Source organism: Alternaria ethzedia (genome assembly GCF_023757985.1).
Source record: "Alternaria ethzedia strain BMP 0044 chromosome Unknown scaffold_46, whole genome shotgun sequence".
Lineage (NCBI taxonomy): Eukaryota > Fungi > Ascomycota > Dothideomycetes > Pleosporales > Pleosporaceae > Alternaria > Alternaria ethzedia.
Genome location: NW_026056239.1, coordinates 81460 through 102221, shown reverse-complemented (window position 1 = coordinate 102221; position 20762 = coordinate 81460). Strand labels below are relative to the sequence as shown.

At 52.5% G+C, this 20762-nt stretch overlaps 8 protein-coding genes across 8 annotated transcripts; 6 read left to right on the top strand and 2 right to left on the bottom strand.

Moving 5' to 3' along the window:
* Positions 1-753: 753 nt before the first annotated feature.
* Positions 754-1356, top strand: J4E87_010332 (uncharacterized protein; the record flags this gene model as incomplete). Its single annotated transcript, XM_049381906.1, has 1 exon — positions 754-1356. The coding sequence occupies one exon, from the start codon at positions 754-756 to the stop codon at positions 1354-1356; it is 603 nt and encodes a 200-aa protein (XP_049228370.1).
* A 485-nt stretch (positions 1357-1841) lies between these two features.
* Positions 1842-2615, top strand: J4E87_010331 (uncharacterized protein; the record flags this gene model as incomplete). Its single annotated transcript, XM_049381905.1, has 1 exon — positions 1842-2615. The coding sequence occupies one exon, from the start codon at positions 1842-1844 to the stop codon at positions 2613-2615; it is 774 nt and encodes a 257-aa protein (XP_049228369.1).
* A 302-nt stretch (positions 2616-2917) lies between these two features.
* On the bottom strand, positions 2918-4093 carry J4E87_010330 (uncharacterized protein; the record flags this gene model as incomplete). Its single annotated transcript, XM_049381904.1, has 1 exon — positions 2918-4093. One exon carries the CDS (start codon positions 4091-4093, stop codon positions 2918-2920), a length of 1176 nt encoding a protein of 391 aa, XP_049228368.1.
* Positions 4094-4639: 546 nt separating this feature from the next.
* Positions 4640-7621, bottom strand: J4E87_010329 (uncharacterized protein; the record flags this gene model as incomplete). The annotated part of the gene is made up of 1 exon (XM_049381903.1): positions 4640-7621. The coding sequence occupies one exon, from the start codon at positions 7619-7621 to the stop codon at positions 4640-4642; it is 2982 nt and encodes a 993-aa protein (XP_049228367.1).
* Positions 7622-8331: 710 nt separating this feature from the next.
* J4E87_010328 (uncharacterized protein) lies at positions 8332-9878 on the top strand (the record flags this gene model as incomplete). Its single annotated transcript, XM_049381902.1, has 2 exons — positions 8332-8877; positions 8925-9878. The coding sequence occupies 2 exons, from the start codon at positions 8332-8334 to the stop codon at positions 9876-9878; spliced, it is 1500 nt and encodes a 499-aa protein (XP_049228366.1).
* Positions 9879-13272: 3394 nt separating this feature from the next.
* On the top strand, positions 13273-14190 carry J4E87_010327 (uncharacterized protein; the record flags this gene model as incomplete). Its single annotated transcript, XM_049381901.1, has 1 exon — positions 13273-14190. One exon carries the CDS (start codon positions 13273-13275, stop codon positions 14188-14190), a length of 918 nt encoding a protein of 305 aa, XP_049228365.1.
* A 1036-nt stretch (positions 14191-15226) lies between these two features.
* J4E87_010326 (uncharacterized protein) lies at positions 15227-16792 on the top strand (the record flags this gene model as incomplete). The annotated part of the gene is made up of 1 exon (XM_049381900.1): positions 15227-16792. The coding sequence occupies one exon, from the start codon at positions 15227-15229 to the stop codon at positions 16790-16792; it is 1566 nt and encodes a 521-aa protein (XP_049228364.1).
* Positions 16793-18505: 1713 nt separating this feature from the next.
* On the top strand, positions 18506-20278 carry J4E87_010325 (uncharacterized protein; the record flags this gene model as incomplete). Its single annotated transcript, XM_049381899.1, has 1 exon — positions 18506-20278. The coding sequence occupies one exon, from the start codon at positions 18506-18508 to the stop codon at positions 20276-20278; it is 1773 nt and encodes a 590-aa protein (XP_049228363.1).
* Positions 20279-20762: the final 484 nt, after the last annotated feature.

The window sequence follows — 20762 nt, the reverse complement described above, 5'->3', positions numbered from 1 at the left end:
TTCAGAAGCTCGCTCCTCACGCCAATGTAACAACGGTCGATGGTTGCCAAAGTTCGCGTGGGGTTGAGAGAGCAAACAAACCTCGGAACGTTACACAAAGAAAAGCTTTATGCCGACACCCCAAAACTCAAAGCTCTTTAATCTTCCTCCTTCCCTTTGTTCCATCACGTTTCGACCTTCCTCGATCTCGACAGCCCGAACAAGTGCAGCCGCACCAATCAAGTACAGCCAACGCGTCGCACGAAACATCGATCATGGACACAGGTCTACGCCCACGCGAGAGTCACACGTAAATAGAGACGACTACGACTCGGGAATGGGGGCTAATAGATACACAGGGCGAGGGGCAAGACGCCAAACTTTTCGCGACGTCGCTCGACCGGATGGTGCAGCAGGGTCCTCGTCTTGCTCATCTGCCTCTTGGGCGTGGTCCTTGCGGTCCTTGCACAGCCCATCTGGTCAATAGGCAAGCCGTCTTGTACTTGCCCTCTCATCGCATGCCCCGACGTATCTCTCCCTAGCGATGAATGCACCGATCCTGCGAGTTTCACAATGCTCAATATACGGAGCAGCCACATCCCGCCTCTGACAGTCCGATTGTCCACTGAGCTACGCTCACATGGTCCAGCCTTTGGTGCCAAAGCTATCGACAGGCGTCTTGGCCTTATCAATTCCCGCGCTCTATCACTACACGACCTGACTCTTCATCACACCGCACAGTTTCATCGCCTCCAGACTACGACCATTACTGCTATGTCTGATACTTGCTCCAAGATATGCCGCCCATACCGCTCATGGAAGCTCTGGAAGAACCACAACATGTCCACATTCCTATCGCCTGACGTGCATAACGCCCACCAAGACCAGGCCGTGTTGGATCATCTACACAAGACCGTTCGCGACGCTGCACGGATCTACCACGACAATTTCGCCACTAGTCTCGCTTCCGGTATTCACCCCCTCAACGATTCACTCGGCAACGCAATCTTCGAAGCGTACGAAGCTTGGACAAAACCACTGCCGTCGGAAGTGTGCCACGAGATCTTTGCAGCATCCTGTGATGCTACCGACTACTACAAAGAGAAACCTCAGATGACTTGGATGAATCAGCTTTTTGAAGCTCTGAAGGGAGAGCAAGACGTACTGAGCATGTCGAAGCATGATCTAGATCATTACTTGACAGCGGTCGACCCCCGGACATGGACCACCACTCTTCCGGCGCACACCAAAGATATGGATGCAGAGGACAAGAAGCAATGGATATGGAAGGTCGGCAAGCAGGTTCGTCAAGGCGTCAGTATTGGGTCTGCCGACATGAAGCCCCATGTCGATAATGGCAACGACGTTCTGCCATGAGGCCTGACACACGTGCCTATGCGACCGACTTGAGACCCTTTCACGTCTCCGGGACTACCTCGGTTCTTGCTTGTCTATTGTCGAAGGACGGGTATATGGCGGCATGTCACTTGCCATGGGCAAGGTCTGTCTCATGTCTTCGACCATTACTGTACGTATCTCAACCATGACACACAATGGAAGCTGTTGTCCGATATATCTTATCATTGTCGGACACATGTCGCAGTCATCCAGCACCACGGTCTTCGACTCATTCATGCTTCCAGCATGTGACAGGGCTTCGACGTGACGTAAACAAAGGACAGCAAACCAACTTGAGCAAGCGCAAGCTCGACATATAACAAGGCTCGATGCCTTCCCACTTACACTTCGACGTTTCCTGATGTCGAAGAATAGCCAAGTCTCCGAACATGGAAGCGTACATGGCATGGACGTCCGACAATTTACGACGAGAAATCAACAGGCGCAAGCTGAAACCTACACCAATGCCTACTAAGAAGGTCGATCGAGCGATTCTTTTGCTCGCTCACGATGAGCGAAAAGCCCAGGTGGGGGCGAGTGGGTTGGTTGGAGCGGAAGAGGAGGAAGACAATGCGGACGAAGATGACGATGATTTCGTCGATGCAAGTGAAGATGCTGAAACGAATCATCAAAAACAGGGTGAAGTGGAGGCGGCAATACACCCAGCTAAAGGCGGAGAAGCAAGCATTGATGACACGGAGCAAGACGCTGCTTCAACGTCATCCCCGCAGCCAAGTTATGGCGAAAAGCGTAAGCAACCACAGACAGAATTGGAAGACCGCACCACCAAGCGTCAGCACTACAACGACCCGCCTGCAAATGTACTACTCAATCCAGCATCACCGTCTCCACCAAAATCATCATCGCCGTCACCCTCTCCACCAGAGTCATCGCCGCCATCACCGTCCCGCCAGCAGCAAGACGCCGTCATCGCGCTAGACCAAGAGAACTGGACCGCTCGCGCCGAACGTGCCTTGGGCCCTGTTGATCGCTCTTTCACCAACCTCAATGCCTGGATAAACGATGTCGTTGGCTTAGGCAACCCTGCACCTAAGGACCCGACCCCAGGCCAGATTGTTAGTGAGGTGGCTGAAGATTTCGGACGCTGGGTGGGGCGGTGGGGTCGTGGGATGGATGCGAGAATAGGGCTGGTGGGTAGAGAGGTCGAGGACATGGCTGATCACGAGGATGAGGAAGTTGATGGAGACGGAGGACCCGGCAATGGCAATGAGCTATGAGGCTGGGCGGAAGACGGAGGGATACTCTTGGGACAATGGTATGTATGAGAACTATGCTACCATGGTCCATCGCTAATGTTCCGCGAGCGGACGTTTGCATACAAGATTGACATCAAGTCCAGTTTTCGATCTTTCATACCATCTACCGCGCTATCCAATACATATACCCAAGGTCACCTCTATCCTTCGAGCAATACATCATTTCCCAACCTATCCCAGACGCTCAATTCCACTTGACACCAGCAACCGCATCTTCTCACTCTGACCTCCCCATTCCCGTCTCTTCCACCACCATGGCGACATCAAGTGAAGATGAACTCGTCTTCAATGTCCTTCTCTTTACCTTTCTCCCTCTGTCTCTGCTCACGCTTTTGATGCTTTGGCTTGTCCGCCCCAGCCACCACCTCCAGCGCCTTCTCCAACACCTCAACCCGGAGCAGTAACTCACGTATGTCCTCAGCGTTCTGAAGACCGGATCGACGCACACTCTCCATTTGCGCAGCGAGGGTAGGGTCGTTGGGAAGAAGAGGGACTGGTGCTCCGTCGAGGACCCGGAGTTCGGGCTGAATGTAGCGCGTACGGGGTGACTTTCGGGTAGGGGTGGCGGCGGTACGTGGACGGGTTGGAGGCGAGATGCTGGTTCCTTCGGTTGATGGGATCGGATGCGACGAAGATTCTCCCATCTCCGGGCTCCGTACTCGGCTCACAGTCTTGCTGGCTGGTTTCTTGGCGGCGGACTGCTTACCGGGTTTTGTCGTAGGAGTTGGAGGTCGGGAGGATGGAGCAGCTGGTGGGCTACCCTTCTTGCCATCATTCGAAGGCGGAGGGAAAGATTTCTGGAGTGCGTTGCTGATGGCGTGGTTTGTCGGCTTCTTGCCTTTGGTCGAGGAAGATGCGGTGGTGACGGGCTTCGCAAGCTTCGCAAGCTTGGAAGGCGTGGTGGCAAGGGCTTCTCGGATCGCGTTCGGTTTAGCGGCATGAGCAGTATCATCAACAACAGCTTTGAGCCGGTCGGAGACGTTGCCATATCGGGACGGGGTCGGACTTGGGAACTGGACTCGTTTGCGCGATGAAGGCTGAGGTGTGACCTCGTCTTCATCTCCAGAATCAAGTACTACAGGGCGCTTGGATGCGAGGCGTCTAGTACTGACAGATTCGTTGGGCTTGACGGTGTCCTTCTCTGGCTTTGGTGTAGAACGCTTCATGATTCCCTTGGGTTTTGGCGTATCCACGGCTTCGAAGGCTAGTTCGTCGTCGCTGCTGGTTTCGCTGATGACGGAGATACTTGTTGATGGTTTGCGTCTCTTCGGCTCGATTGTCGCCTTCTTCTTGTTGCCAGGAGAAGACGGCATGAAGCTCGATGAGGTTGATGCTGCGATGGGCTTCTTGACACTTGATGGTGTTGGCTTTTTGGTCGGGGTCTTGTAGTCGTTCTTTTGGTCGACATGCTTTGCGCAACGGTTTGGGGTTGTGTCCATCGCCTTTGACGAGCCGATATCTTCCATGCCAGCAACCCGCGTTGCATGGTTACCGCATGGTGTTCCGTTCTTGCAAGTTCCACGGCAATGGTGAGTAGCCATGAGGGTCGCTCAGAGGAGGTGAACGTTGCAGTTCAATGAGGAGACGTCGAAACTTAGGTGGGCTGGAGCGGGCCTGTTTATATAGCACTTGATAAGCATTACAGTATGCGAACATATGCCTGCGACGCTGCTCATCAGATGTGTGCACGGAGGGACCACGAGGAGATAGGCACGACAGGGCTGTGTGCAACACCGACTTCTCATGGAAATGTCTCGCTTCATGGTCGCACTCATGCATCTCGGTCTGGACTTATTAAGATGTAATGATGCAATGAAGTTTATACTAGGTCTACCAAAATGACCCACAGTACATGAGCTACTCACTTGATACCAAGAACTTGTGGAGGCTCAATGGCGTTCAGTCGCACGGTGGAAAGAATACTTGACATTATAGACACTACTCATGACTATGATCAGGACTTGCTATGGCTCTCGTTCAATCTATCACGCGTCGACAGTGCCCTCAAGGTTCAGCTCGCCCATCAAATTGTCGCTGTTCCACTCCCTCCCCGCTTGCAAATTCTCTATCGCTCTCTTCACCAATACCAGATCACTTCGTCCATGAAGCATGGATAGATACTTCCGCATACCCTCGAGACCTTTGAAAAGACGTGCAGAGTCTTCTTCGTGAACCTTCTCTGCTGCTGTCCGCACAGCGTTCTGAGCTTGTAACGTGAAGAGATCAGTAGCGAGGTCCAATGCGGAAGGAAGATCTCGCCCAAGGGCGCCTGCACGAAGCGCAGATGGAAGGGTATGCCCCAAACCATCGACAGGTATTGCTAGCGAAGTATCGTCTGCGGGGCAAATAGGGGCATGATTCGTAAGGAGCTGGATATAGTCGGCTTGCGACTCGACGAGTTCAAGCTCCCACTCGATGGCTACATCGATCCGCTTGGGTATGAATTGCAACCGCGTTTCTCTCAAGGCATTGCGGCGTCTTTCACAGTGAAGCTCATGTGCCAGGTGCCGTCGATTAGATTCGGCAAAGAGAGCGTCAGCTTCCGCCATTACCCCGGAGATTGCTTCCCACGGGCGAAGCCATAAGCCATCATCTTCACAGAACTGCTCCGCTGGCGCTACATCAACCAAGGAGATCCTGTTGCGACAACGTTGGACTGCTGCGTTGACCAGATACTTCGTGTTGACGGCCCGTTCGTGGGCTAGCTGGGCTTCTAGGTCTCCGATGATGTGAAGTTCAATCTGGCTCTCAACACGACGAGCATCTTCGATCTGGACGAGTAGGGAATCGATCTCTTCGACACCACTCTGACTAGAATCGGGGCGGGTGAAAGCTACTCGCTGCCCGAGAAGCTCAAACCGCTCGAGCACAGCCATATGATGTTGTTCCATCATTCGGACAACTTCTGGTGAGAGAGACTGAGCACCAGTGGACTGAGCAATCTGATCTTTTGGCGCATCCAAAGTCATAACATTCGATTCCTCAACAAGGCTGTCGCCCCTGGCCAACTGACTGTGAATCTGCTCCACCATTGTTAAGATCTTGTCGGATACCTCACTTCGAGCCAGTCCTGATGCTTGCTCAGTGGCATCTTCCGAGGTTGGTATCCAATGAGTTGCGAGTCTCTCCACTGTCTTTTCGATCGTGCTAAGGGTCTGGTAGAGGGTGCGTTCATCTGCCGGCGGATCTCCAAGAGCCGAGCCAGGGTTTAGCTGGCCGTAGATACCCTGTATCATTGTCATCATGGTACTTGGATTGACTCCTAGACTAGATACGGTGGGCAGAGATCTGTCGTGGATGTCTTGTAGTTGTTGTGTCGAGGTTTCCTGGCCTTTCTGAACCAGCCTCAGTTCTTGTGCCAACATGGATGAGTTGGACAAAAGGCCGGCTTGAATTTGGCTTCCTTGATGCTGAATGGTTGCATCGACTCTTTGCAGCTCACCCCGTAGTCCTTTGAGGCGAGATCTTACATCCATGAACTGAACGTTCTGACGCTTTTGGTTCTTTAGTAACCGTGATTGGATATGGCCATTCGCCGCCTTGATAGAAGTGTTGAGTTTTTTGGTCTGCGCCATGCGTATGTCTGATTGATTCTGGGACTGGGTCGAGATGTGTGCATGCAGACTGGTGAAGATCTGGTTAGCTGGCACAACTTGATCACGTAACCATGCACAGCTCTCGCGGACCTGCGTGCTGATCTGGGATTGGAAGTCGCGTATCTGGCCATGGATCTCCGTGGTTGCCGTTTCGACTTTGGTCTCCAATTTTGATGCAGCGCGCGTGACTGAGTCGTCTGTCTTTTGGAACAGCCAGCCACCGGTAGACTGAAGCTGCATCTGCAGATTACTAACATGGCTGTGAATGTCTTCGACGGCTTCCAAGCTGGTCATCCGGCGTTTCTTTCTCGGTTCCACCTCGTGAGTGTCATGTCTTGCTCGTCTCAGACCTATAGGTGATACCGTTGGCTCTCGGGTGATAACGTTGACATCTTCAGCTTCTTGCCGACTGGATTGGCCAGTAACATTAACGTCGCATGACTGCATAGGGTCAGCTCTGTCGACTGACTGCGCCTTTGTTCGTCGAGTATTGTAGTCGTCAATTCCAATGGGAGGATCAGCATCGGATGTCTGTGAAGGCCTAGACAGCATCGAATCACAGTGTTCTTCGGTAATCGGATGGTCGGTCGACTTGGCGCTACCTTTCGGTGATCTGACCCGCTCCTCCATGGAAGACCAGGCAGACGAAGAACGGGCGAATTTTGGCTGCTTCGTAACGTGGGAAGGACCTGACGTCGCCTGGATCGGAATTGACTTCTTTTGCGCGGCTCTTCCATGCGGTAAGTCATCGTCTATTGTTGGAAACGCACCAGGAACGGGTAGAGATGCGGTGACCGACGAATGTGGACCCTTTTGGTTGACCATTTCTGGACATTCGGGGCATTTCGATCCGGCCCGCTCTGGGTTGATAGTGACAGTGGCGGACGATGGCTTGGTCACCGAACATTTCGAAGTGCTGGCTTGTGTGGGTGTGTTCCGCCTTTGGGTTATACGAGAGCTCGATTGGCGTTGTTCTTGCTGAGCAATCTTGTACGGATGAACTGTTTCGTTGGACCGCGCGTTGATCTCAGGAGCAGTAGCAATACATGATGTTGGCGTGCGAACAGAGGGGCGAAGTATACTCTTGGGCAGACATGATGTTCCAGCCACTACAGTATGAATGTCTTCGAGAGCCGATCGCGTTTGGGGTGATTGACGCTTGGTGTTTTCTTTGTCGTTATCATGCTGCCGAACTTTGATCCCTGATATAATCCGATGAAGTTCGGGCCACGGTCGAAGATCTTCCACAGTGTTCATGAGCTGGCGAATGTAGTTTGAGTCGGATTGATAGATCTGGTCCAGCGTTTGGTTCTTGTAGGGACCGAATGGGATAACGCAGTCCTTAGGACGTAATTGTCGTGTGCTCTCCATCGCTGGTCAGGAGAAGGGAACCTTGTACGCGAATGCGCAAAGCGCGTACATCTAGAAGACTTGTAGGACTTGAAAAGGGCTGTACAAACCTGCGTCATCCTCGCAGGAAACGAATGTATCTGATATGAGTCGAGGCCCAAGCGCGCCCTGTCTCACCACAGCACACAACCTTCACAGATGCACGCATATCGCCACGTGACTCGTCTTTCTTCCGTTGCGTGAACAGATCCATCGCAGCCGATATATGCGCAATGTCTCGGATTTGCTGCGCAGCGACGCAAATTTCCTGATCATCCGTTTCCTGTTGACGGTATGACAAAGATCATGGTTCGCAAGACGGTCCGGCAGACCATGTCCCAGCTTTGATCACGCACCCCATCACAAACCTCGTCCACAAAAGCGTTTCCACGGATTCCAGGCCGCAGCGAAATCGGCTTTATGTCTTGCACCAGCTGTTCTACGAGATGGCTCTTCAGGAATTGCGTCCATGGAGTGCCTTCTTCCGTGGCCAAAGCCCGTCCAGCTCTTCTTGCATCCGGGGTTGCCCATCTTTGTGAAGCCTTCACCACCGTATCTCAACATCCTCTATCTGCTTCCATAATCATTGAATCCGCGAATAGTATTGCTGCCTCAATCATCCGGCGCTTTTCACGACTGCGATAGGCTACACACACACGATATCCACGATGACTGAATGCCCCCATGGAATAATGGAAGGAGTGGGAAAGAATTCGATAGGCTGCAACCCGCATACCTCGAACGACTTGGGTGCGGACCCGACTATGGGTCCACCCTTTGACATCATCACTCCGAAGGACACAGCCGAAGTTCACAGCTTTATGAATGAACATGGGGTTCTCGACACCTTCTCGCAACTAGTGGAACTAGCTTCTGGCGAATCTTCGTTCACGGGCGACCAGTCCTTCCTTTCCGATCTTGACAGAACTGGATACTCCACGAATGCGGATACAAGCATAGCCGGCTGTGGTGGCCCCATCATATCACCATTCGAACATTGCCACCAATCAGGAGAAGACGTGCAGAACACGCTATCTATCGATCAACAAGTATACCCGAATGACCTCATGGAGCTAAATCTCAGCTCCACGGTCGAAGACTTGAGCATGGCTATTTGCCGAAGAATGCCGTCTAACAACCCGGATGTGGACGACCAAGCCACTTCATTTCTACTCGACAATACCCCAAGTGGTATTAAAATCAGAGTTGAGCAATTCTTCGAAATGTTCACTCTGGATGTAAGCTCGCATCGCTTGCAGTGATCGATACCCGCTGATCCACCTAGGACGTGCTCAATCTCAAACATCTCGACTCGAACGACGAGTGGAATCCACACACGGTCCAGATCGTGACAGCCTTGATGCCATTTGTGCTTCCAACGTGCGACCAAGGACCAAAGCGAAAGCGTGGCAGCAATGATGACGTTACGTCCCGACCTTCAAAGAAGAGAGACAAGAAGTCAATTGAATGGTGGAGAAGGTGGTCGAAGCTGACGCGCGAAGACATCGCACTCGACTCCGAGCAAGTAACTGTTGTGAACATGGGTCTAGGCGTCCTGCGAGACACCGGCGCTCTGGGTAAGCGAAACAAAGGTACTACCTTTATGGACGTCTACGCCGCGCATGTGGGCAATATGCTCGCTACAGAGCGTGTTACTGCGCTGACCAGCGTCCAATATGTGGTATACGCCATCTTTTTCCACATAGCCTCTACGATGAACCCTGCCAACTGGGTAGCGAAGGGTAACGCTGGTCAAGTAAGGGGGAAGTTCTGTCCCTCTGCGGTACGACGCTTGTTCTCCCATTGTGGCGGTTATGTGCCTGGTGGTATGACGCCGGCTGTTTTCGAAGAGAAGTTACGCGGTTGGCAAGATCATGGGAGAAAGTACGAGTTCATCGGTGTGCACCTTGGCCTTGGAAGCATTGTGCATCTGGGATCGGTATTACACCACACGCAGCTCAAGACGATGACGAAGGGTGGCGAGCAAGCAGTCGATGGTATCAAATCGAGCGAGGTGGCCTTCCGTCATCTGCGGAAACTGGGATTACCGGAACTAGCGAAACAGTCAGGTGCTGATGCGCTGATGCATGATCTCCTCTGGGAGATCTTTGGGAGCTTCCTCGACTTCCCGAAGCGGGTGGGTGATTCGCAGTTTCCCGCATTCGTCGAACACGCCCCAGCGCAGCTAAGTGCAAGCATCATCAGTGACAGCGGCAGCGATGATGGCCAATGTGATTGAGGGTCGGCGATCAAAGTGCGCGGAGAGATTTCTTGGGCGATGTTATAAGGGCATGAGGGGTATGTCTGCGAGGGAGCGAAAAGACGGAGGGGCGAGAAGACCGTCGGCAGTGTTGAAGTACTCAAAATACCAAGTCGTGGCACCTAGAGGCGAAGATATCTTTCCTCCCCAGGACCCTGAGGCATTGTTTCGGTACCGTGGAGAATGTTCTCGACGTCCTCGAAACGTTCACTTGTGTGTCCGAGCAAGCATCATAAACGCCAGCAAACTTCCCTTTGTTCACGACCCCATATTCATCGCCTGAAAGTCGCATTCTTCCCGGCCATACTCCCACTTCTTCTTTCAACTCCCCTAACAAATAACAACTTTCGTCAATAAAAGAAGCCAGCCAATAGGACTTCGCAGATATCTGTCTAGCATGTTGGCATCCATAATTGAAAATGTCGGGAGCAAGGCCGCCATAGGCTCGGCCGTAGCTATAGCCGGGGGTTGGTGGGCGTATACGTCATCTGGCCGTCTTCGGGGATTCCTACGGGCCCTCTTACGAACGCGCTACGCCAAACTCGCAGTTATCGTGGTGATTGTTCTAGTCGTGTTATGCAGCTCGGCTGATCCAGTCTCGAACCGCACCACGTCGCCGTCTCAGCCACGCGCTCCAATCAATCTGCATGATCGGTATCGCCGGTACAGACCTTACTGGGTGCCAGAGAAGTATTCCGACGAACCTGACGAACCTGACAAAACCAATGCGACCAATGCAACCGTCAAACCCAACGAGCGCGACGATACTGGAAGGGCGTAAATTGCGTAAACGTAGCTTCCAACAAGAAAGGCAGGATGCGAGAAGAAAGTCAACAAGATGCGCGCATGGTAGGAGGTTGCGCGATCTTACTCGGGCAGTAAGGGCATAAAGAGGAGAGAGGAAACCACTGAAGCTCGTATGTAGTATAGCAGGTAGCAAAAATGTAGTTCAAAATCGTTTTTGCCCGGGTAATATCGCGTATATTGCTGGAAAGAAGATATATGCGGAACGCAATCGTTGACGAAGACTCATTCCTGCTTCCACGTAAGTTCACGTGCTATGAACACAATGAGCGGTAAAGCCTTTCGAATCTCGGCATCTATCGCCATGTCTGTCATCATAGAGACGAGCCTGGGCGCACGTGTCTGTATCGTAGCGTCGTTCGCTGCCACCGTGGTCGCGAATATCGTCACGAACGGACTGCCATTTCTGCCGTACGGAGGGGAGGTGGCGAGATAGACGTTTTTCTCGACGGGCGATTCCGTATGCGATCATTGGGTATTTCGTTCGTGGTTTGAGGGATGTGTGTCGAGAGCAAATCTGGAGGAAGCTGAGCTCGACGCTAAGCCAGAGCTGTCTGGTTCGGACTAGCGCAGGGGCTGCCCCTCGATATCACGTGTCCCCGGCGATTCTCGAGGTCCCGAGGTTTGTCCTCACCAACCTTAATACCACGCTCAACACCGTTCTCCGACCAGCCCCTTCCTAACGACAACATCGCTGGCTTGAGTTCGCCATCAGCGATGACTCAAGTTCTTATGAAGTCTTCCATGTCTGACGTGGCAGAGGAGAGCGAGGTGGTGGTCTACTTTCGATGAGTGTCGCGTTCATCCAGATCGGCAGACTCTACGCCGCGCAAGCCATGCCTCTTAGGGGCACCGCGACCCTCGGCATCCAGATTCACTCGCTGCGCAATGAATGGTTTGAGAACCTTACGGACTCGACGAAGATAAACTTTCTCAGTCTTCCGGGATGGCGCGCCCGAACGCCGTTGGTATCGCGATCCGCCTGCATGGACCAGTAGCTCCACGTCAACCTAGGAAAAAACTGAACAGGTCTGGAGCCTACATCGACGTTAGGCTACCTACTTTGCAGGTTTCTACCTTAATGTAGGCTGCAGACCTGTTCAGCTTTTTTCTTGTATGAGGTGGCGCCGCGGGAGACCTTGATGGCGCTACACCGGCGAATTGCAACGCCGTCTTGAGGTGCAGGCCGCGCCAATGACCGATCTCGCTGAAGAACGCAATTCTTGCCAGCACTGCGCATTAAATTTAGGCACAATGTCAGTTGAACTGAGGCTTATCGCTCCAATCAAACTTCATCGTATTACAATACGAAAATCGCGACTTCCGAATACATGCGCCACCATCGAGCCTGTCAAAGACTGACAACTGCCTAAGATGTTTTTCCAGCTGACCTTTCTACTGCTCGAATCTCACTCTCAGTCTCTGCCTATCCACGTCAAACCGTGTCTTCCACCGTAACCGCTACCATATTCTCCTACTCCAGGTGGCATCGGCGGCAAAGAGCCTCCCATGCCGAGCCAGCCTACCGAACCTTCTTGGAACCACATGAACTGCCTTGCCAACCTTTTTCCATAAGTCCCCTTCTCCTCGTCCGTCATGGCATCCGCAGCGTCATGCAGTCGTCCGAACAACTCTTCGATATACGCTGCGCGAGCGACTTCCGACATACCAGACATCCCTTCGCTACGCTCTCGTACAAAGATGACACCGAATCTTGCCAGCTCACCGCGCAACCTGGTGATCCAAGTCTCACGGTCAGAGGGCTTCATGTCCGCTGGTATGGGCACGCCACGGAGGTACCAGTGAGGACAATTGAACGAGGCGCCATTACGGCCGAAGAAGTAGCCAAGAACGAGGACTAGGCCGAAGAATAGGGTGTTTTGGATGCCAAGGTAGAGACCGACAGTAGTCGCCAGAAGACTGAACAAGCCAAAGAGAGTATTGGGGTGCATGAGCCACCACAGGCTATCGATAAGGCGGAAATAATCCATGGCTGAAGTCAAGTCTGAATGGATGACCAAGGACGCGGGACGGAGGCTTCGACGTACAAGAGGCAGGATTCTGCAATCCGAGTTGTGAAATTCCGTTCAGAGATCGTTCGCAAGGTAGCAGGGTTGATGCCATCCTAGTTCAAGAGAAACAACGATGCTTTATGTTCTTGTAGGTCGTATAGAAAGCGTCCACGATGGAAGCAGTGGAGCTCTCGAACGACGCTCACAGCAAAGAAAAATTTGCATCCGGCAAAATCGACGAGGCCGCGAGTCTTTCTGTTTCACATTTGCGTCGCAGCGAAGCAAATTTTCTAATGTCACGCGTACCTCTCAGACGACCCTCTTGATTTCATTCAGCGTGACGACATGTAATGCGAGACTACACGATACTTGAAGCATTGTTTGACAGACCAAGCTCCTGCTTCCTATCAGCGTGACTATATATTCCCGGGTCGAGGCACCCACGTCGCACTAATCCATTATTCTATTTCGTGATCATCAACCATACCACATCCATCACATTAGTCTGAAACAAAGATACCATCCCTTTCATTGCGCGCATCGCCTCCACCAAAAATATGGCATCATCAGGTTCCAAATCTTTCCAGGACCTCCAGAAGGATCTCCTGGAAAGCGAAGCCAGACGTCCCGCGAACGACACCCTTCATTATTACCGGCAACAAAACCAAGCCATCACCACACGCCTGAGCCAGGCTCTCGATAAGTTGAGCGAGTACGACGAGCGCATTAAGGAGGCCCAAGCCAAAGAGCTCGAGCTTATCGATGCCAACGGACGCATCCAGTTGCTGGAAGAAAACTTTAAAGAGGTCATTCGTCACATCGATCCGATGGTCAAGTGGGAGTCGATGAATAAGGCTGTGCAAGACTTTGTAACTGGAGTTCTTCACGACAACCCGTCAGCCGACGAGGCACACACAGCAGCGAGTCGTCGTGATCCGGATCTGGGACAATTCGTCCGCGTCATGTTGACCAAGATTACGGAATACGAGCATCTTCTTGAACAACAAAATGTCGAGATCGCGAACTTGAAGCTCCAACACGGTCGAGTCAAGCCCAGGACCACGGAAATCATCGAAACCAGGGACTACAAAGACGCATTTGATCGAATGCACAACATGGGCTTCGTGATGCAGTCTGTATTTGAGTACGCCTACAAGGGCTTCCACCACCGAGAAAACGTCAGTCCCGAGGAAGAAAACTACATGAAATATCTCTGCACACTGTACGCGCGTATCGCACAGGTCATAGAGTTGGGCTGGAAAGATGACAAAAAGAGGAATCTGGGAGAACGCCCTTTGCGATCCGAATTCCACACTAACCATGTTGAGTTCAACGGGGAGGACGGTATGTATTTGACGACGGTGATCGAGGTAGCGCAGGAGGTTAAGGACGATGAAAGGTGCGTGGACACTTGGAAGAACCCGTATGGGATTACGGCAGGTCTGGAGGAATTGATGAAGGCCGCGCAGCTGTAGGGCGACTTGAAGGAGAAGAAGACGAGGTCGTATGGATGATCGCGGGATTGAGTCGTTGGAGAGACCGTTCGTAGTTGATCTGGAAGCCGTAGTCGAATGAGAAGAGCACCCTTGCTACTCCCATGCTCCAACCGAAAGTTGCTTCAACGCAAGGTACCAGTTGTCCGCTTGATTCTTGGAGGCTGCCGTTAGGTAGACCCTGTGAGTGGAGTCTTTAGCCGGCGATTTATGTCGTAAGGCCACAACGCAATCCGACTGCCATGAGACGAGCATGTCTTTTAACAACAGCTGTGTTGGTATAGTCTGCCCTCGTTCGCTATCATCTTCCACTCGCAAGACCAGTCGCTGATGTGATGCATCCAGTGAGGCGAGCACTTGAATCGATAGAGCGCGATCGACGACCGGTGACGTGGAAGCATACAAGCGATGATGAGATGGCGATGCCGATAGTAACGGAAGAAGAGTCTTTGGGTCGGTATGACGTTCCATTAGGTCAACAGGGCGCGGCAACTCTGCGCAGGCCTGCCAGATTATCGATTGACAGCGAGCTATTGGTAGCCAATCTGGTGGATCGTCTAATATCTGCCTGTGAGAAGAGGGCTTCAGTGAGATGGTAGGATCGATTGCTTGAACAGCTAATGGTGGTATGGCTTCCTTCAAGTGCTTCAGAAACCCAGCGGTTGTTTGCGCGGTCATAATCACGACACGATGGCAGCAATGAGTGGGTGGTAAACAGATTTTATATCAAGTGTGAAGTGTGTAGATCGCTCAACAGTGGGCAGATGGCGGAATCAAGCGTAACAGTGTCGCCCTCCAACGTTGGGATGATTGTGAGGCCGAGGTAGTTGTGCGATGAGTGGACGCTAAACTGGTAGTGGCTAGGCACCTGCAGGGACCAATACCGGCTGTGAGCGTCACGACGCGTAACAAAGGCCCTATCAATCGAATGCAAGACCAGCTACTTACAACGAGGAAACAGTTATTAAAGCGCTTTCATCCCTGACCGTGATCATGGCATTCCCATGTGCTTTTCGACATGGCCCTCTCCCGAGCCGACGCCTTCAGAGTCGCCAGGAGGGCCACGCAGCTGACGTGCGACGCGATTGAAGATGAGCTCTGTCAACGCGACGTACTTGAGAAAGATATGCAGGATCAGTTGGAGGGTCTCGAAAGACGCAAAAAAGAGTTGGAACGCAGGGTCGAAGAGAGTAATGCCCATATCATGAGACTGGAAGAGGACAACCGACAGCTAGGGCATAAACTCGGCGAACTACCCATCCAACTCGACGCAGCCAGGAAAGACGCCACTAGCGAGATGAACGAGTCGTTGAAGAAAGCCCGTCAGGCACTTTTCCGTCACATCAATCCGGTCCTGCTTTACTGCCGCGTGCGGCCCAAGTTGCCCGCCCAAGGATCTGCCAACAAAGCACCGTCGCAGCCCATCTCGAAATGGAAGTGGAGCGACTTCTCTATCATCAACGAATCGGGCGAAGCCTACAACTTCTGGCGTGTCTTTGGCCCCCATTGCCCTACTGCCAACGTCTTCGATGAACTCGAACCGATGATTCAGACCGCTTTACACGGACAGCACATCATGCTCATCACTTATGGCGAAACGCAATCCGGCAAAACCCACACTACCATAGAGCCCAACGCAGCTGATCCCTCACTTCTCGATCGCTTTGCTGCTCTCGCTTTCCCCCAATACCAGATCCACGTCTCTTTCGTGGAGGTGTGCTGCAACATGCCTCATGATCTACTGAGACGTGAGGAAGGCAAGCTTGTAGTAGGCAACAGCGAGTCTTCGCGGGCCGATGTATTTCTGTATTCCAGCACAGGCCTATACTTCCGCTACCAAGGAAAAGGCGGCGGATACATGACACCCACGGTGTGCGACTCCACCGAAGAACTCAAGAAGCTACGAAGTGAATCTATCCGGCGCCGCGCCAAACACCATGACAAACCTACGTCTTCTCGTGGCCCTTCCTGGCTCGAGCTTCGGGTACACGATCGCAACGACGGCACGCTTAGGGGCATCCTTACCATCGTCGACCTCATGGGCGCGGAAGACTCTGCCAACCAGCTAGGTAAACACAAGAAAGAAGCAGAGACAGGTCGAACGGTCAACTACAAGGTGTCACAGTATCTCAAGAGTCTGCGCGACCAGCATCGAGTTGCCCGACCTTCCACACAACCTGACCGTACCCCCACACGCAGAAGCAACGCTCATCGTGAGCATCCCGACAACTTCATGCGTATTCTGATTCCCAGTTTCGAGGGTCAAATACTCGACTCGCCAGACCTGCCGCGCGTCGCTGTCCTGGCGCATATATATGAAGCTGCAGAACACGAGAAGCAAAACCAGACCACCATGGACGTGATGGAGGAATGGCGGACCAATCTATTGGATGAAAAAAGAAGAGGTGGAACGCATGAAGCATGCAATGAATGCGAGGCAAAGGATAGAGAGAATGCGCTTCTGAAGCAACAGATGTATGAGTCGGAAGTGGAGAGAGAATCTTGCAGCGAGCTGGAGGATGTGCCGCGCGATGTGAAGGAAGGGAAGTCATTGAGGGAACGCTTCGCTGAGCAGGCGAAGTAAATTGGAGTCCGTCGCCGCCTTCTCCGCATGTATGACAAAATGAAACATGATGTCGTGTTCATGCTCCTTTGTAGCCATCTGGTGTTGTAGTACTCTTGAAGTTCTCGACAGGAGGCCATTCCTCGGATCATGTGATTCGATCGATGTCGATGATTCACTCGCTCAATGTGCACTAACAAGTCAAAATGTCCACCACCAAAATTCCTATGCTTGAAGACTTCTTTTGTATGTAAACAGTGATGAGAGCCCGGCAAGCACAGTGGAGAAGGGCGGTACCTACAAAAGCTAACGTAATGCTTCCAGCCAGAACTCAAGACAACATCTCTCGAATACACACAACCAACTTGATCGTACCAAGGACCAGGAAAGCACGATGAACCAAACAGACTATACATCCCTAGGGAGCCAGGTGCTCCACTACGCTCAAGAGCAGGGCACGCAGTTCGCATTACTCATCGACGTTCTTCTTGTAGTCAACATGCTATGTTGTACTTTACACCACACATCACGAACCCTGTCTTACTTCAGGATATCCCTACATGAATATCTCATACGAACTGCTAGAGGCCTGAATGACTGGATCAATAAAAAGACAGGACTAGACAAACCAGCGGAGGGTTATAAGAACTACTCGGGGATCGAAGGGTTGGCGCTGGACATCTGCAAGGGCGTGGAAGTTGTGGCGCACATGAGCAATTTTTGTTTTGTTGTTGCCAGTGTCGTCCGAGGTTTTGGCATCGACGTCGACCGCAGTACTGTACGCATGTGTATACTGTGTAGCTGCATGGCTATCATGGTCTACGCAATGTTCGAAGCATCCGTGTTGCGTCGTCTCAATCTCCCGGAAGAGATACGTATTGAAGGAAGTAGGATCGAGCGCTCCATGCTTTTGCCAGCGCTTCGGCTAGACGAGCATCCAACCCATCCACAGGATGATACTTGCCCCACCACAACTTCCAAATCACAAGCCGAGACGAAAGAGAAGACGGAAGCGCAATGGCTACCTGTAGAAGCGGAATTCGGCACGGCTTGGGGTGGACGTCCTAGATGATCGCAATGATTCAGAACCGGGCGTTACATCAAGGAAAGTGCTGAAGTTTCTCTGACACCCGTGTAGCTGATCATGGGTCAGAGCGATGACGGAGAAACCGCGTAGTAGATCTACGCTATCTTACTCATCGGTAGCTCTTCAGGATCTGTTATCGAGTTTGTCCGCTGTGGAGGCCATACACGACGATTGTCGTACCAAATTTCCGGAAGGGTGTCATATACCGTATCCTACTTTTGTTCAGCATTTTTTAGTATAGCGTCAAATCAAATTACCTACTGCAACAACTTTCCTTGATCGTAATCGTATGTCATGTGAGTTCTGGTCGTAATTGATCCGTCAGATATTGACGACCTCGGGATGTTGAAGGTTTGTCCAGCTTTCCTGGGTTCAGTCATGTGCGTCACACCATGCCCATGATGGTGATAGAGTCTCGCAGTCGGCATTAGTAGGTATGCCAGTGAATTTTCAGGCAGCAGTGTGCTGGAACAATGTGGGCCGTGGTCGCTTCCTTCGTCGCAGTACCTAGGTACCTGACGCGCGCAAGTCGCGTAAAAGTCTTGGCACGATCAGTCGAGCTTGTACAACCTGAACCCCACCCTTCGCTCCCACCACGGTCGCATTGTGCAATCTTTACTGTCACAAATCTTTCGAAAACACTCACGATGCCCCCAAAGAAGAACGTTGGGCTTCAACGGCACACTGCCGACATTGATGTCACCGCCGTCCCGGCGCGAAGGCAGCGCGGGCGACCACGAAAGATCATGGAGGATGCGCCCATAGCTTCGCTCAGCTCTCATCTACCCAAGCGACGTGGGCGTCCGCCCAAAGTCAGGCCAGTCGAGCAATCGCCTGCTGCAGTCCCTACAGTCCCGGAGAAGCGTGATCGACCTCAAGAGAACGCCCAAGACGACTCGTCAATCATCTTGTTAGGCTACTCCAGGCCACCAAATCCACAGATGCAACCGGCAGAGAGCGCCCCAGAGAAACATAGTAGAGGGTTACCAGTCATTCCAGCCCCCGCGGTTCCCAAGAAGCGAGGCCGACCGCCGAAAGTTGCGCCAGAATCGGAAGCTTCACCAGCTGATTCGACTCCCCTGATACCGCGAAAACGAGGTCCTCCGCGGAAAGCCATCACCGAGAAGGAAGCCACTGCTCCAGCCATTGCAATCGCGACGATACCAAAGAAGCGCGGCCGCCCTCCGAATGGCGCCCAGGCTGAAGACTTGGGAATTACTGCGGCCGTCCCAGTATCATCGGGCGCAAAGAAGAGAGGCCGGCCTCAGAAGCTCGTCCCGGCAGGTGAGCAACTTCCGCCAGTTGCGCCAGCTCGGAAGCGCGGGCGGCCGTCCAAGGTACCGATGCAAACTGAGCAGCCGGTCGATCCGATACAGGATTTAGATCCGGTAGCAGGGAAGCCTACTGATAGGAGTGCAGTATCTCCCATGATCATTGTCGATCCGTTCTCTATCAGCGAGGATGGGCAGCCTGCGAAGCGCAGAAGAATGCATCATAGGCAGAGACCTGGCGTTGTCGAGCCTGTTCCCGAAGACGAGCGGCCAAGCTGGGGTACCAGATTCGTTGATGAATTTGGAGAGCATGCTAATATAAGCGATCAGCGCGGTTCGCCGTCACGGAAGGAGACCGATACAGGAGGTGATGAGGTGCAGGCCGATGTGGAGGTCGATGAAGATCTCGTAATGGGCGAAGATCAAGTCGTGAATATTCCCCGGGGCATTCCTGCGGAGTTTGAGGACAGCGAGGACGAGACGTATCATACTCCAAAGTCGAGTGGAGTGAACCCTCGGCACTACCATGAAGACTCCGTCGTCAGCTTCTTCGATCCGGACGTTGTAAATGATGGAAGCTCACAGGCTGTGATCTATGAGGATGTTGATATGGGCGCCATCGATGTTGCCGAGCAGGACGTCGATGGGATGCGACTCGCAGAAGAGGCGGGGATGTTGTCGCAAGAAGAGGTAGTTAACCCGAGAGGCGCCCGTCGCGACCATTGGCCAAGCAAAATCCAATGCGAGAAGCGTCCCATTTCCACCCCGCAAAGATCCCGCGAAATTCCAGAGACTCAGGAAGAACAGATATCTCCCAGAAACATCCACCAGCTTGCGGAGGTCAGCCAACCTGTGCCAGATACAGCGCGAACAGCGCAAACCGCCACGACCAGCGTCCAAGCAAATTCAATGCTCTCACAAACCTTGCTAAACGACATCGACCGCCAGACTGCCTTTTTGTCAGTCCCAACGGCACCACTCCATCCAGTATACTTAAGATCTCCGCAGTACCTCCAGATCGCCGTACCAGACATCGATGCCGCAGCTCATCGGGGGACGCTGATCGGGCCTTTGGTTGTTCAGCACGACGAGTCTCGATATCGCATTACAGTGCATGTAGTGCGAGAGAAGAGACCTGATATCGCGTAGTCGTGGCATGGTAGAAGGGGTGCTTGTGGTTCAGAGAGGGGGACAATGGTGCGAGTGAATATGACGGGCTAGTTGCGGGACTGGCGTTAGTTTCGGGTCGCGGAGAAGGAGTGGATCCTTAGTATCGAAGACAAAGTCGAAAGGGTTGGGGAAAGGTGAATCGGGATATCGTATTCGGCCGCTGGAAGTGGTATATCGTATGTCGTACGCTCTTTGTTTGGGATAGAGAAACCTACAAAACACGAGATAATGGGTGCGTCCAATGTCCTCTCTTATTGCATATGTGAAGGATGAAGTGACAGTGGGTGAAGAGAACTCGTCTTTGGGTACCTTTAGAAAGGAGCAAGATATCCTGAAAACCGGAGGTTTCCACCAAAGAACTCCTGCACTCACTCGCCATTGCACCGAAGTATGAGACAGAAGACCATGGTATCAGAAGAGGAACATCCAGCCAGCGGCGGTGTCCCGCGACCAGATGCTCTCC